Source organism: Chamaea fasciata, unplaced genomic scaffold (assembly GCF_029207755.1).
Source record: "Chamaea fasciata isolate MVZ Bird 193981 ecotype frontalis unplaced genomic scaffold, bChaFas1.0.hap1 SCAF_4, whole genome shotgun sequence".
Taxonomy (NCBI): Eukaryota; Metazoa; Chordata; class Aves; order Passeriformes; family Sylviidae; genus Chamaea; species Chamaea fasciata.
The window spans coordinates 27,152,038-27,165,553 of NW_027094089.1; the positions used below are offsets into that span (position 1 = coordinate 27,152,038).

General features: G+C 38.6%; 1 protein-coding gene across 1 annotated transcript; it reads left to right on the top strand.

Moving 5' to 3' along the window:
• Positions 1-4,171: 4,171 nt before the first annotated feature.
• Positions 4,172-9,272, top strand: LOC136288850 (granzyme A-like). The gene is made up of 5 exons (XM_066182353.1): positions 4,172-4,256; positions 4,940-5,084; positions 6,714-6,852; positions 7,513-7,785; positions 8,583-9,272. Exons 1-5 carry the CDS (start codon positions 4,196-4,198, stop codon positions 8,739-8,741), a joined length of 777 nt encoding a protein of 258 aa, XP_066038450.1. The 5' UTR covers positions 4,172-4,195; the 3' UTR covers positions 8,742-9,272.
• Positions 9,273-13,516: the final 4,244 nt, after the last annotated feature.

Sequence of the window (13,516 nt, forward strand, 5' to 3'; positions counted from 1 at the left end):
CAAAACTTGCTACAATATTCAGTATCTTTAGAAAGAATCCAAAACATAGCTTGCCCAATATAATTAGCTCTCATTTTTATTCAAGAATTACAGAATGGCAGCTCTCTCAGTCTCAATCTCATTGTTGAATCGAATGGTAACATTGAAATGTTCATTTCTATGTCACAGAATATTATTAGTTAGAACCCAGTCTGAAAACATGCACACAGTGCAGCACAATGTAACCCAATTCATATTTCAGAAGACTTTTCGAAAACTCTTTTAAAAGAAAACAAATGATGATTAGAATTCATCTGCTCTTAAAAGAGCCTACTCCAGTTCCCGCAAGTCATTCTCCATCTAATCCCAGAATTATGGATTTTTAAATTATGGAGATTAGCCACGGGTAATCTCTGCAAAGAGAGTCCTAAAGGCATAATTGTGTTTGTCCTTTATGGCTTTGCCCTCCCAATAATGAGCTGGATTGGAAAGCAGCATAAGAGACAAAATAGGAAACAGAATCATGCTCTGGCCAAACAGGAGAAGGTTCGTATTTCCAGAGCATAATATCTAATGCTGGATTCTTTTATGCAAACTACTATCAACATCATAGAAGGAATGCTGATTTGCTGCAAGGCTTTGAGGACTCTCTGAGTTTACTGCATCTACTTGTATTTCTGTGCTACTACATTTTCTGCTGATATCACATAGCAAATAGATGGAAACAGGAACACTGAGTGAATAGCTGAGGCAGAAAAGAGAACCAGGTAAGTATCATGAGGCACTGGTACCTGACAAGAAAATAAAACAGGTATGACGCAGCATATGTTCTACCCTTTCCCAAGCAAGTCCGTGGGAATCTGTCTCCCCACTACTAAGGGATGCGCCCAGACACACAGGGGTGGAACTGGGGATGGGGCAGCCCAAGGAGAAGACAGGGAAAGTGTGGCAGCTCTGCCTTGCTGGCAGCTGTCAGCACTGCACCACTGTTCCAGCCCAAGAAAACAGACCTGCAAACTGAGCTGAGACTGCCTGAACTCAGCATCAGCAAACCTGGAAAGTTTAGAGGCACTGTTTAAATTGTTTAAATTGGTTTCCTGAACCAGTGTCCGAAAATCACATCTAATGCTCACCTCAAGCACCAAAGAAAGCAGCATGAAGGAAAAAGGAGCACAACCACTGTGGAAGGAAAATGGTCAAAATAACAGAGTATAAGGTAAGGGATAGAAGACCTCAGCACAGAAATGACAGAGCTGAAAGTGATCCACTGACCCATGCGCCTAAAGCCCATAGGAAACTTCCCCAAGGCAGAGGCTGGAAATAGAATGGCATATACTGCTTATTCTTTTACTCAGGCAGTGGCTTCTGCCAAGTGAGAGGCTCTGCTTTGTGTGCACTATAGGGAGAAAGGATGGAGTGTTTTACTTAAAATACCTCACTCCTCTTGAAGACCAATCGAGTATGCAACAGAGGAGCTAATAAAAGAATTTGACTAGAGAAGGAAGCTTTGCTTTGGGGTTTCCCTTTACATGCAAAAGGCCAATAGAATCTAAATTTCACCGTAAATTAGTGCCATAACTAAAGGAGCCAGCCAACTAATTGCACACCCTAAAATTTTATGTCAAATTTTCAGCCTCAGCGATATAAATAGCGAGATGGAGAACTCTCTGACAAAGCATTTGGATACAAAATTGGTTCTGGTTATGTACATATCAATCTGATCTTTAATATCTGTGCCATCAGGGATTTTGCAGATAGTCAGAGAGGTCATTTAGGAGCTTGCACAGAAAGTCACCAATTGATACTGAATAGTTTAGACTCCATATTTCTAATTCTAATTATCAGTGTCAATGGATCTCTCAGAATTGGAGGGTGCTTTTTAAGAGAAATGGATATGCTAGTACCTACGGAGTTTCAGAAAAAACATCTTTAGAAGTAAATACGTTTTAGAAGTAAACAGAAGCACAACTAGAAACTGAAAAAAAGTATAAACTGGCTATAGCAGATTTGGTTTTACATAGAAGGCATAGATTTGCCTGTATCTATTTACCTGGAAAACATCTAGGAACATTTGCGAATATTTTATTCCATGTCTTTCAAATAAATTTTCCTTGAAAGCAGATCAGGCGAGCATAGGATGATACATAACCAAACCTCTTTTTACTGGCCGTTGCACCTCACATGAGACCATCTAAAGATGAATCATTGTAGCACTACAAGTTTAAGCATGCCTGAGCATACAGGATTTTTGCCCACATGTGCTCATCGTGATCATGTCTCTGCATAGTCCAGACACAAAACAGCTTCAATATGGTAAGGGTGCTAATTAAAATATCATATAATTAGACTTTGTCAAATAATTGTGATTGATAAAAGAAAGAATTGTACCTATGATACCTGGAGATATTGTGCTCAGGCGAACACTGTAAAAAAGAACACCAGTGCTACAAAATTATGGTAATTATGGGGCATGTGCTAGTATTGAGGAGAAAACCTAAATAAAATTAAATCTTGGTGAGCTTTAGCAGTGCATGGAGCTGTCACAATGTAACATAGGTGACTGGTGTCTCAACAAAGACACATCGGTGACAAAGAGCTCCACGGTCTCCAAAATTAGATCCACATCTGCCTTTTTCAGAAAAATTGCGAAGTTATCCTCTGCCCCAGAAGGGAAAGCATCAGGAAATGTGAGCAAGGTCTGCCCAAGGTCTTCTATAGGTGAAACTCACATGGTGCTGGGCCAACTGAGCTCAAGATATGATACAGCTAGAACCTAGAATATTTCTGCAAGCTTTTCATTGTGGGCCTCCTTTCTGCAGGTTGCCTTTTGTGAGGCTCAAGACTTCAAAAAACCTTCCAGTCTGTGTGACAGTGACATTTCACTAGCTAGGTTATAGAATAATTGATACTCCAAATTATTTAATATTGATGCAAGTTATTTTACTATTTGGGTATGTATTTGGAAGGGAGAAACTGTGCCTTTACAAGGCTCTAGTTAAGATTTATTCACAGAATCATAGAATATTCTGAGTTGGAAGAAACCCCACAAGGACCACTGACGTCCAGCTCCTGGCTCTGCGCAGGACACCCCAAAAATCACACCACATGCTCCCAGAAGCATTGTCTGAACATGCCTTGAGCTCTGACAAGCTGCTGCTGTGACCACTGCCCTGGGGAGCCTGTTCCAGCCCCACCACCCTCAGTTTCCAGGAATCAATTCAGTTGCCTAAAACTCAGCATTTAGTCTCTTTTGAGATACTGTGGGCTTTTCAGACATGGACACAGGGCTGGCAAATCTGACACAGTGTCTTCAGAAAACTGATGGCCGCCTGCACCAGACCTAGAACACCTCAAGGCACTTTAAATATCATTATACCGTTAGCTATAGGCCATGAAACCACACTCAGTGCTGTATGAATGCTCAGCCAATACTAAGCTAATGAGGTAGGATCAGATCCTGAAATGAGAAAACATCAGATTTCTTGGGCCTGTGGGTCTCCTGAGCAGAACAGATATTTCATAAATGGAGAATGGACTGGAATCAATGTCTGTCCTGGAAGCCACCTGAGGTGTCAGGAATGAAACTATACAACTTCACATGGACAACTGAATCAGCCTAAATTTATGTGAGCTGGGTTCTGTCGCCCTGATTCTTTAGCCTTCTGATGACTGTTTACATATTTCTAGTGGAGTCTCTCACAAATGTAACATAAACAAGTAGATTGTTTTCATTCCAGTCTGTGAAGGACTGGTGAATTGACCACTAGGGTCAGAAAGGTGTTCCTCTCATCTACCAATCCTTGACCAAACTCCAAATCCTATTTAAATCACAAATGATAATAAACTTCCTCTTTCTCTGCTCCCCTTTGAACCTGAGTGAGTGTGGCTCTTTCGTGTCCCTAACGGTGACAGGGTCCCACTGTGTTTCACCCCTATATTCATATATCAGTTCTCTGCAAATGCTACAGACAGAACACGAAGTGGGACAGAGCCTGCCTTCACACCACGGCAGATGACACAAATTCTCACTAACACTTCCGCTGTAAGGAACATCTTTGGGGAGGCTTTCTGTGTTTGTCGTGGTTACAGATGTCAAACACCCCTAAGAGGAAAAGCAAAACCCACATCCTCTTCATTTATGTATATATATAGATAGATAGGTAGATAGATAGAGGTATATTAAACAGTGAATAAAGAGGAGCATCAGACAGAAATCATGGGTGCTTTCCTCCCTTGGTACACCTTTGTGGCTGTCATTCTCCTGGCAATTCATGGAGGTAAGGATGCAATTTAATACTTTTGAAGGTAATGCTGATGTACAGGATTCTAGTTAAGCCAACATGTTCTAATGTAAAGGAAGTAGTCACAATTATTATTTGAATTCTTATAATTAGCTCCTCTCCACTGTCTGCATGTGTTTGATCTTTCACACAAACAAAATAATTTCTGAATGGGTAGTCTTCTAAGGCTGCACAAAGTCCAAGCTATCTGGAGGGGTTCTGAGTAGAGAACATAATGATTATCTGATCTTTCTCTCCAGAGCCATACACATACATTAACTGCTTGATTTTCTCTTTTTCTGAAAAACAGATTGTTGTAATGCGGCTTACACCATATAGTCCAGTTTCCATGCACAGTATTTATGATATGGCAGATCTGAGGTTGTTACTCGCAGTGAAAGCAAAAAAACTTAACCATATCAGTAATCTTCAAGAAAAGAAATCTGTGCAAAAACAAAACTTTGCTGGGGTTTTTCCCAGGCTCACCCCACGGGTCTCATTTAAGTATTGCTGAAATGTAATGAAGTAACACTGCTGAATACTGCTTTAAAATTCTACCAGACCATCATTGTGACATATGTCTGTATGCTTTAATTAGAGCAGCCATGTTTTCTAAGAGACTTGGAGTGTCTTACAGAATTTGTTAGCCCAGCTGTGTGTCTTGTGGCTTACTTTTTTAGGTTTGTGTGCGGATATCATTGGAGGATATGAAGTAAAACCACACTCAAGACCATTCATGGCCCAAATCAAGGGATCAAAAGGTGTCATTTGTGGAGGGGCTTTAATCAAGGAAAACTGGGTGTTAACAGCAGCACATTGTAAAGCGTAAGTTCTTACTCTGATTCAGAGATTGTCCTTGCTGAATATCTAGTATCTCTGTTCAGGCAGGAGAGTTAGTATAACTGGTAATTTTACCCATTTATCATGACCATGATCATGTTCTGATCATGCTTTATAGGTTTGATCAGCAAATTTGCTATAGTGAGTAAAAAAATGTAACAGGGTGTACTGATCTTACTAATCTCCACCATTTCTGAAGAGATATTTTAAAACTTGTAGTTGCACACACAGAATAGCGACACTGAAGCAGTGAATCTGGGGGAAAGTTTTATCCCTGTTTTCTCAGTCAACCTGTACACTAGATGAGAGGAGTGTCCAGTCTAAACTGCTACTCTAAGAACAAAAATAAATTCTTGTGCTTTTGTTCTGTAAGAGATATGCAGTTCACCACAGAAAGAGACAGCATGTGGTCAACACAGGAGCAAAAATCCTCCAAACAGATGGCAGGAGACACTGAGAGATCGCTGTCTTACTTTGTATGTCGGCTTGCCAGCCATTCTTCCTTCCCCAGCCCAAATCAAGATGCAAATGGATATTGGGCTCTACTGAGTCCTTCAGCAAGGCAAGAAGTGAGTTTTGAATTACACATCCCACCCCCACTTTCTTTTGTGGGGAGGACTGAAGCTACTGCTGAACCAGACCTCACACAGACTCTGTCAACAACCTGACCAAGTCTGTGAGCCACTGGACTCTGCAAACATCAGAGAAATATATCCATCTCTGCTGTCCTTGTCTGGATAGGGAGTTATGTGGGACCTACTACAAAGAGAGCATTGGGCCCAAAATCTGTGTATTAACATAAAGTAAAGAATGTTTCAAAATGAGATTGCCTTTAAGAGAAGATAAAATTAGTTATTAATTGTAATAACTGGGCTGCACTTTCCACAACAAGGCATGAATGAGGGCCAACATACACAATTGCTCCAAGAATATTCTCCCATTCAGCTGTAGGAGGCATTGTTTGCCCAAAACCAGCTGTACCTGTGGTCAGCAGTAATGCCTGTTTGGCCAAGGACTAGACATGACTTCTGGTGTCTCTGTCAGAGAGCTGCAGCAGGAACAGCTCTGCCACCACTTCAGGATCTTGTAAGTACAGGGAGTTGCAGAAAAACCTAGAGAAGAGGAATGAGCTGTGTCTCACACAGATTCAGAAAATGGTGTTGAAATCTGTTAGAGCAAAGCAATGGTACATTTCTATACAGTGAGGACATCTCTGGACTAACAGTGCTGTGACCTGTTTTCCTAAAGTTTCAGCACAAGTTACAGAAGGCAGAGTTGGTGAGTCAAGTACCCACAGCAAATCTGATGCGCTTACAACTCATTCAGTCCCCAAAAGGAAACAATAGGGATAGATACAGAGTCAGGTACCTGAAACCTTTCTGTGCTCCTGTGAAAAGGGAAATAAGATAGCATGAATTTTGATTCACTGAGTCTTTTTTTTCTTTTAGCTGTAGTATGAACAGGGTCATCTTTTAGATATTTCTATATTACTGACACTTTTCAGGCACAAGAAAAGAGACTGTAGCTGCTGGACATTATAGCACCACACTGACCAGCAAAAAATATAGATTTACATCAAAGTGAATCCCAATAACTATGTGGTCCTCTCCTCAGGGAAAAAGCCAAAGTTGTTCTTGGAGCCCATTCATCAAAAGAAAGTGAAAAAGAGCAGCAGACTTTTCAGATTGCAAAATGCATTCGTTATCCATGCTATGACCGCAAAACCAAGGAAAATGACATTATGCTGCTGCAGGTACAGACTTCTATATCTCTTGTGGAATATACATCTCCTACACTGAACAATTTTCTTCCTTCTTGTGAGGGAGATAAGCCAAGGGAGTTTCTGGTGGCTTTTTTTCAGGGGGGATACAGTCTGGTCTGCTAATCCAGCAGCCTGGGGAATTGGGGTTTCACTAGTAACTAGGGCAATCAATAATTCCTATAAACTTTGCTACGGCTGGTACACAGATTCTACAGCTTGATCAAGATATTTCAGTTTCTGGCTTTTCCATAAAAGAAATAAGATTCATGCAGATAAAACATTTGGTTAAAAGCCCTAATGTTCTGTCTGAAAAACAGTTCTAATTAAAATTGTCTGACTTTTCTGATCCTCAACTTTGCCAGCATCAGTAATTACTGTTATTTTGTCTTCTAAATTGTCGGAGAGCCAGAGAAGTAAAATAAGATGTTTTTTAAAGCTCATAGATCAGCAGAAGGTAAGTGGGCTTTCATGAGACAGAGAGTACACATTTTCCTCATTCTTACAATGATGATATAAATACTGTCACAAAGAACTGAGGAATCTCAAACAGGGATTGCAATAATTACCATAATGGGAAAGATCCAGTGCTTAATATGAAAGGGTCTCTGTTAAACTCTGCCCCATAATACCTATTTTCCATATCCTCTACAGCTTCAGGGAAGAGCAAAACTTACTAAAGCTGTGAAACCCATTCCCCTGCCTACCTCAGATGATGATCCCAAACCAGGAACAGATTGCTCAGTAGCAGGATGGGGTAAAACTACCAATCGTGGGAAGACATTGTCTACTGCGCTGATGGAAGTCAATATCACTGTCATCAGCAGGGGAATCTGCAATGATAAAAATCATTATAACGGCAAACCCGTCATAACAGAAAACATGATATGTGCAGGGGATAAGAAAGGAGGAAAGGACTCATGTAATGTAAGTATATTTACTATGACTGCATAAATTGTATAATAGAAATAAAATACAATGTACCAGCATTATACATTTACAATCTCTGTCTCTCTTCAAATCAAAGAAGAATTTTATCAAATGTCAGTGAATTTACCAAGGCTTGTTCTTCCAAACCTTAAAATCAAAACTTAAGATTGATAAATTCATCTTCACAGCCTTTTGATACAGCAGTTGCATCCAGGCATGGCAGGTAGCTATCCTCATCTTCAATAAAATGAGTTTAATACTAAAATGTCCATGAAACAGCTTATGGGCCAATTCTCAAGTAGTTGACTTCAGTGAAACAACTTCTTTGATGTCAGAAGACTTTGAAATAGGTTTTGCTGATAAAAAGCATTTTGGCTGGGTACCAAGTCAAGTACACAACTGTGTAAGAACTATCACATATTAAAAGATTTAAATATTGCATTTTAAAAGTTACCAAAAAAAAAGGTATCAATTTCTGGAGACTTACATTTCTATGAGGATAATTTTCAGCTTTTTTTTTTTTTTTTGTCATTTTGAAAAAGACTAATTCTTCCTTAGAACTGGGATAGATTCATTCCCCATTACGCACACTTGGAAGATTAGATTGAAATCTATGAAGCCTTCCTTTTCATTTGTTTTGCTGCTGGAAATCTTAATTTCCAAGGAGGAAAAAATGACTCCTAATAACACTGACTACATTTTTATTTTCTCCATCTAACTAGAGAAAATTTTATATAAAGGCAACAATTTTTAGATTTTGTTAATTTGAATAACAACATTTTCCATTTTTCTAGGGGGACTCTGGTGGACCTTTGAGATGCAAAAATGTGATGAGAGGCATCACTTCATTTGGGAAGCCAAAGAGCTGTGGCAAGGCTAATGGCCCTGGTGTCTACACTCGACTCACAAAGCAATACCTTGAGTGGATAAGGAAAACCATAGGGGGGGCCTGACAGATTGGGTTTGGGCCACGTGATTTGTGTAAATGAAATGGGTTTTTAAAAACAGCTTAATTAGCCTGGTGAAAGAGGTATTCTCACACTGAATTTTGGCAGCTTGCTGTAGTTCTGCTACCACAGCATTTATAGCTTATCCTGTCAGCCATGGAGTCATTGCAGATATTTGGGACTGAAAATTCCAACATCCCTGTAATGCATGTTCACACTGAGCTCTATATGGATTGGTATTTCAGATCAAGAACCTAAACCTTCTTTGGGTCCTCACTGCATGTGGAATATATACAGCACTCTTCTGTACCTGGACTTCTGCAAATACCCTGAAAGTTAGTGGCATGCTGGGTAAAAAGTACAGACATCTAAAAACCTTAGTTTCTCTGCAGCAAAGCCCCTGGTTTTATAAGTGTAGTGGTAAGCTTCAGAATATTAAGTTGCAGCAACTGTGGGACATAAGTATTAATTTTCTAACTGTCTTGTATTTGAAACCTCAAGATTTTATCCCTTTATGTACTTTGCATTTAATAAAGAAATGGCAATAAAAATCTACTGCTTTCAGCTGTCAATTTATCTGAAAAGTTCTGTCTCTTACAGATAGTCTGTGTACTATCTGTAGGATCTGTTTATGACCTGTGTAATGTTCTGTACATGTTCTATGTTTGCAAAACATACAAAAATAAGCAGCATTTTGTTTAAGAAAATCATCTGAAAACCCATACTTCAGAGAAATGACAGGAACTGTTACAGTTCAATATGATAAAGCACTGTTGATAATATAAAGCACTCTTAATTTTATGATCCCAGTACTGCTGTTTCAGACATGCAGTGCAATTTTTAAGTGCTTCCACAAGCATTTGTCAAGCAGCAAATAGACCTACTGTGAAAAATGTTTCTGCCTGCCTCTGTATTAAAGGACTTGGGCATTTTCAATCCCATAAGCACCTCAAAATGGGCTTGGATTTATTTTGTGTTGCTTCAAGAGGTTTTTACTTGGAGGTAGGCATTAGCTAAGAGAAAGCAGGGTGCATTCAAGGGAGGAGAAATTTTGCGTTGATTTTAATTTAAAAATTGTTGCTCTGTCCATCCTGAGCAATTAAGTACCACTTACAAACACAATGAGAAAGCACAAACTGAAACTTTTTTACACAACTGCCTTTAGCTGATCTCGTTGAGAAGAGACAGTGTTTTTTTCCCAGAGAAGTGAGGAAGGATGAAGATGAAGAAGGCCTAAACTACAGGGATCTTTAGTGGAAGTTTTGATGATTAAAAACATCTTTTTTCCCCTTTGTTACAAAACATTACACAGTGAGAACTTTCCACATTCCAATTCATATTCCTAAATGTTTTTTCTCACTCTTGGGCTGAACACACAAAATGTACACACAAAGGGTCACACAAACACAAAAGCAAAGCAGGAGCAAAAAAAAGATTCTCAGACAAATAAGATTGCATCAGTGAAACTGAGAAGAGAATTTGACCCACTCACTGCTACCAACACCCAAAGCAGTGACTTGATTCTGTCTTTAAACACACAAGTAATAAGTAAATTCAGACCTTTTTTTTTTTTTTTTTTTTTTTTTTTTTTTTTTTTTTTTTTTTTAATTCTTGCAAACTACCAAACCCCTGCTTAGGCAAAAACTAATTCTAAAAGACTTCAGGAAACAAAAATATCCTTATTAACCTGTAGCCCATGTTGGGCTATTTCACCATTCCCATACATTAGTCTTACATTTCTTTGCTCATATTTTCACTTTCTTTCATCTTGCTGTTGCATTATTTTATCATTCTGCTTCCTCTTCAGCCTGGTTTTTCTTCTACCTCAAAAGTCACAAACAACATCCTTGTCGGTGGAAAATCCCTCTCAAATCCTGTAATTCAGTATTTCTCCATTTTTCAGATAGTATTTCTGAACCAAGTGTTGGAGAACCTTAGAGATCAGGAAGGAGAGGTTCTGGCCAAGGCGAAGTTTGAATGCATGAAGAAATGTGTAACAGAAAAATGTGCAGCCTTCCTCTTCTACATTGAAATTTGGGACTTGCCCCAAAGTACTTTAAAAATTGTGGTTTCTTATAGGGGTGTTTTTAGTGAAATGTGCAAAATAAGCCTGTGGAATTGGACTTACATGGTAAAACCAAAATTCCAGCTTCTGTCACTACTGGCAATAGTCTAAACCTGTGGAAAAAAGAGGAAGCAAGAGAAAGAGAGAGCTGAATTTTCCTCTAGATGCTCAAGAGGCATGATATGAACCTTTACACAAGAGAGTTTCACCATTATGGAATGGAACCCACAGTAGCTAAGAAAAATGCTCTATGATAATTTGATGACGTTGTTCTATTCTCAGTCCAACTATATGAGATGATTGGAGGGAAGTAACAGGTACAAGTGGCATTACATAAACTCACATAGCATCAAGCCAGATCACATAGGGGCAGAACAAGGCACTGCCTGCTAGACTTCATTCTTTTAAGTGTGGGAACAAATTGATTGCTTGGTCATTACATTCCAGGCAATTGTTTTGTCATATTGATATACCTGAGAAGAAAGACACATGCACTGTTTGAGCAATGAAGTTTCTCTTCAGGCAAAAATTATTTTTGACCTGAAGTTTTGGATTCTATATGTTTTCTAGTGCCCCACCTTGGACAGGACTGTAGGGATGAAGATCTGATTTTAGCCAGCTTAAATTTTCTTAAACCTCTGTGCCATCCTGGAGACTCATCCTCCAGTGCATACAGACCACAGATGCAGAATAAGTGGAACTCTTAGAACTGATTTCTGTCTTCTCCTGGGCCTAAGCAACATACCGGGCATGTACATAACTGGCAATGAGCTAGAAGAATGCCATATTCTGCAGGGAGAAAGTCAGGATTTCAAATTTTGATCAAGATTTCATATATTAAGACCTCTGCACAGGCAGAATGAGGCAGCTATGCAAGAGCATGGTCAACTTTCAGCAGCTTCACACTCTGCACATTCAGAAAAAAAGCACTACAGTATACATTTATTTTCACTCCAGAGTAGTCACAGTCTGGAATACACTCTTAGATGTCTTCTCAGACATGGTCACATAATGAACCTACAGGTCACACAAACAAGGGCCTCTTGTAGTTATGGGCTTTTGAAATCAGTGGCTTCTCCCACTTTTAGATATTATGCTAAAATACATCTGGGGCTATACAGTTTGACAAGTCAACAATGAGCAATAAGTAACTAAGATACATGCAGTCCTTAGGCTGAGAAATGTGTACTTTCTTATTTTGACACTTCAGCATCCAACAAAATATGCATAGTTTCAGTATTGGTCAGGTCCTTCCATGCTACAGCCTCCCATCTTGTGCCATACACATCCTCCTATACTGGATATAAATTATATATCCTCTGCCAAAGGAAAGAGAGAATTTCTGGGCAAATGGATGAGCAAAGAGATTAATTCTACTCTTTTTTCACATTATGAAGGGGGAAAAATATTTTTAATATTCCTAAAGCCTATTAAATTATTTCAAATACTATTTTGAGTATTTAAACCAGATTCTAATTGTCTGATAAAATCTCCAGAAAAAACTTGTTCATATTAGAAGACAGGCACAGTATAAGTTATTTCCCATATTTAGACATCAGCTTCCTGGTAGCAGTTTCTCAACTGACAACCAATATTACCATTTTCTAATCTGCTTTGAAGACCACATGAAATGACGTGAGAACCCAGCAGCTGAGAAGAAGGTTTATTGTAATCTCTTACTAGGTAAAACAGATGAGTGGTCTCAACCTTCCAGACCTAAAGTTAGCAACCACGACTTCTGAAGAGCACAAGATGAGGTTTTGAAAATCATGAGAGCTAAAGACATGACAGTTTCACATTCATTTACAGAGATAACATGTGCCCCAGCCCATCTCTTTGACCACAGAGTAATTTTCCATGGACTAGCACTGCTCCACCCCCCTAATATCCTACTCTTCCCCAGCTACAGGAAATATTCTAAATAAATTCTCAGTTTTGAAGTAAATTTTAAAAAAGTAAAAAATAAAATAAAATAAAATAAAATAAAATAAAATAAAATAAAATAAAATAAAATAAAATAAAATAAAATAAAATAAAATAAAATAAAATAAAATAAAATAAAATGGAATCCAAACAATACAAGTTTCTGAGCTCAGAGGGCTTTTAATATAAAAATGCAAGAATGAATTCTTACCCCTTGCCTCTGATCATTCCTAACAATGAAAACAAAACTCTGAAGGTGTTAGTAAGCAGAACACACTGAATAGCACTACTGACCCGTATCTGAGTAGCTTCTGAGGACCAGTCCTGACATCCTTACTTAGCTGTTGATAGTGGACAAGTCTTGCAAGGCAAACATAAAGTCCAAGGGGCTTTTTCCTTGTGAGCACTGAATAAAATTCACAATACCATGACAGCTGCACAGTTTGCTGGCAACAAGAATTGAACTGACACCCTTAAGAAATGAACTAACAGTTGTGTCTGGCCCAAACAGCATGCTTCTTTGGCTGTGTCCATCTGAATTCTTAATTAGTTGATTACATAACTATGCACAATAATAGAATTATTATGCAATTGTTTGTATTTTCAATCACTGTCAAACATAGTGGGTGGGTTTAAAAAAAGGAAACAATTAAAAATCCAGTAAAGACGGTTTCCTAATTATGCTAGTTGTCATTAGCATTATGAAAATAATAAAGTATTCCTTTAAAATCATTTATATTTAGTTACATATTTAACCTAGAACTCTAAGAGTATTTAGACAGATTCCATACAA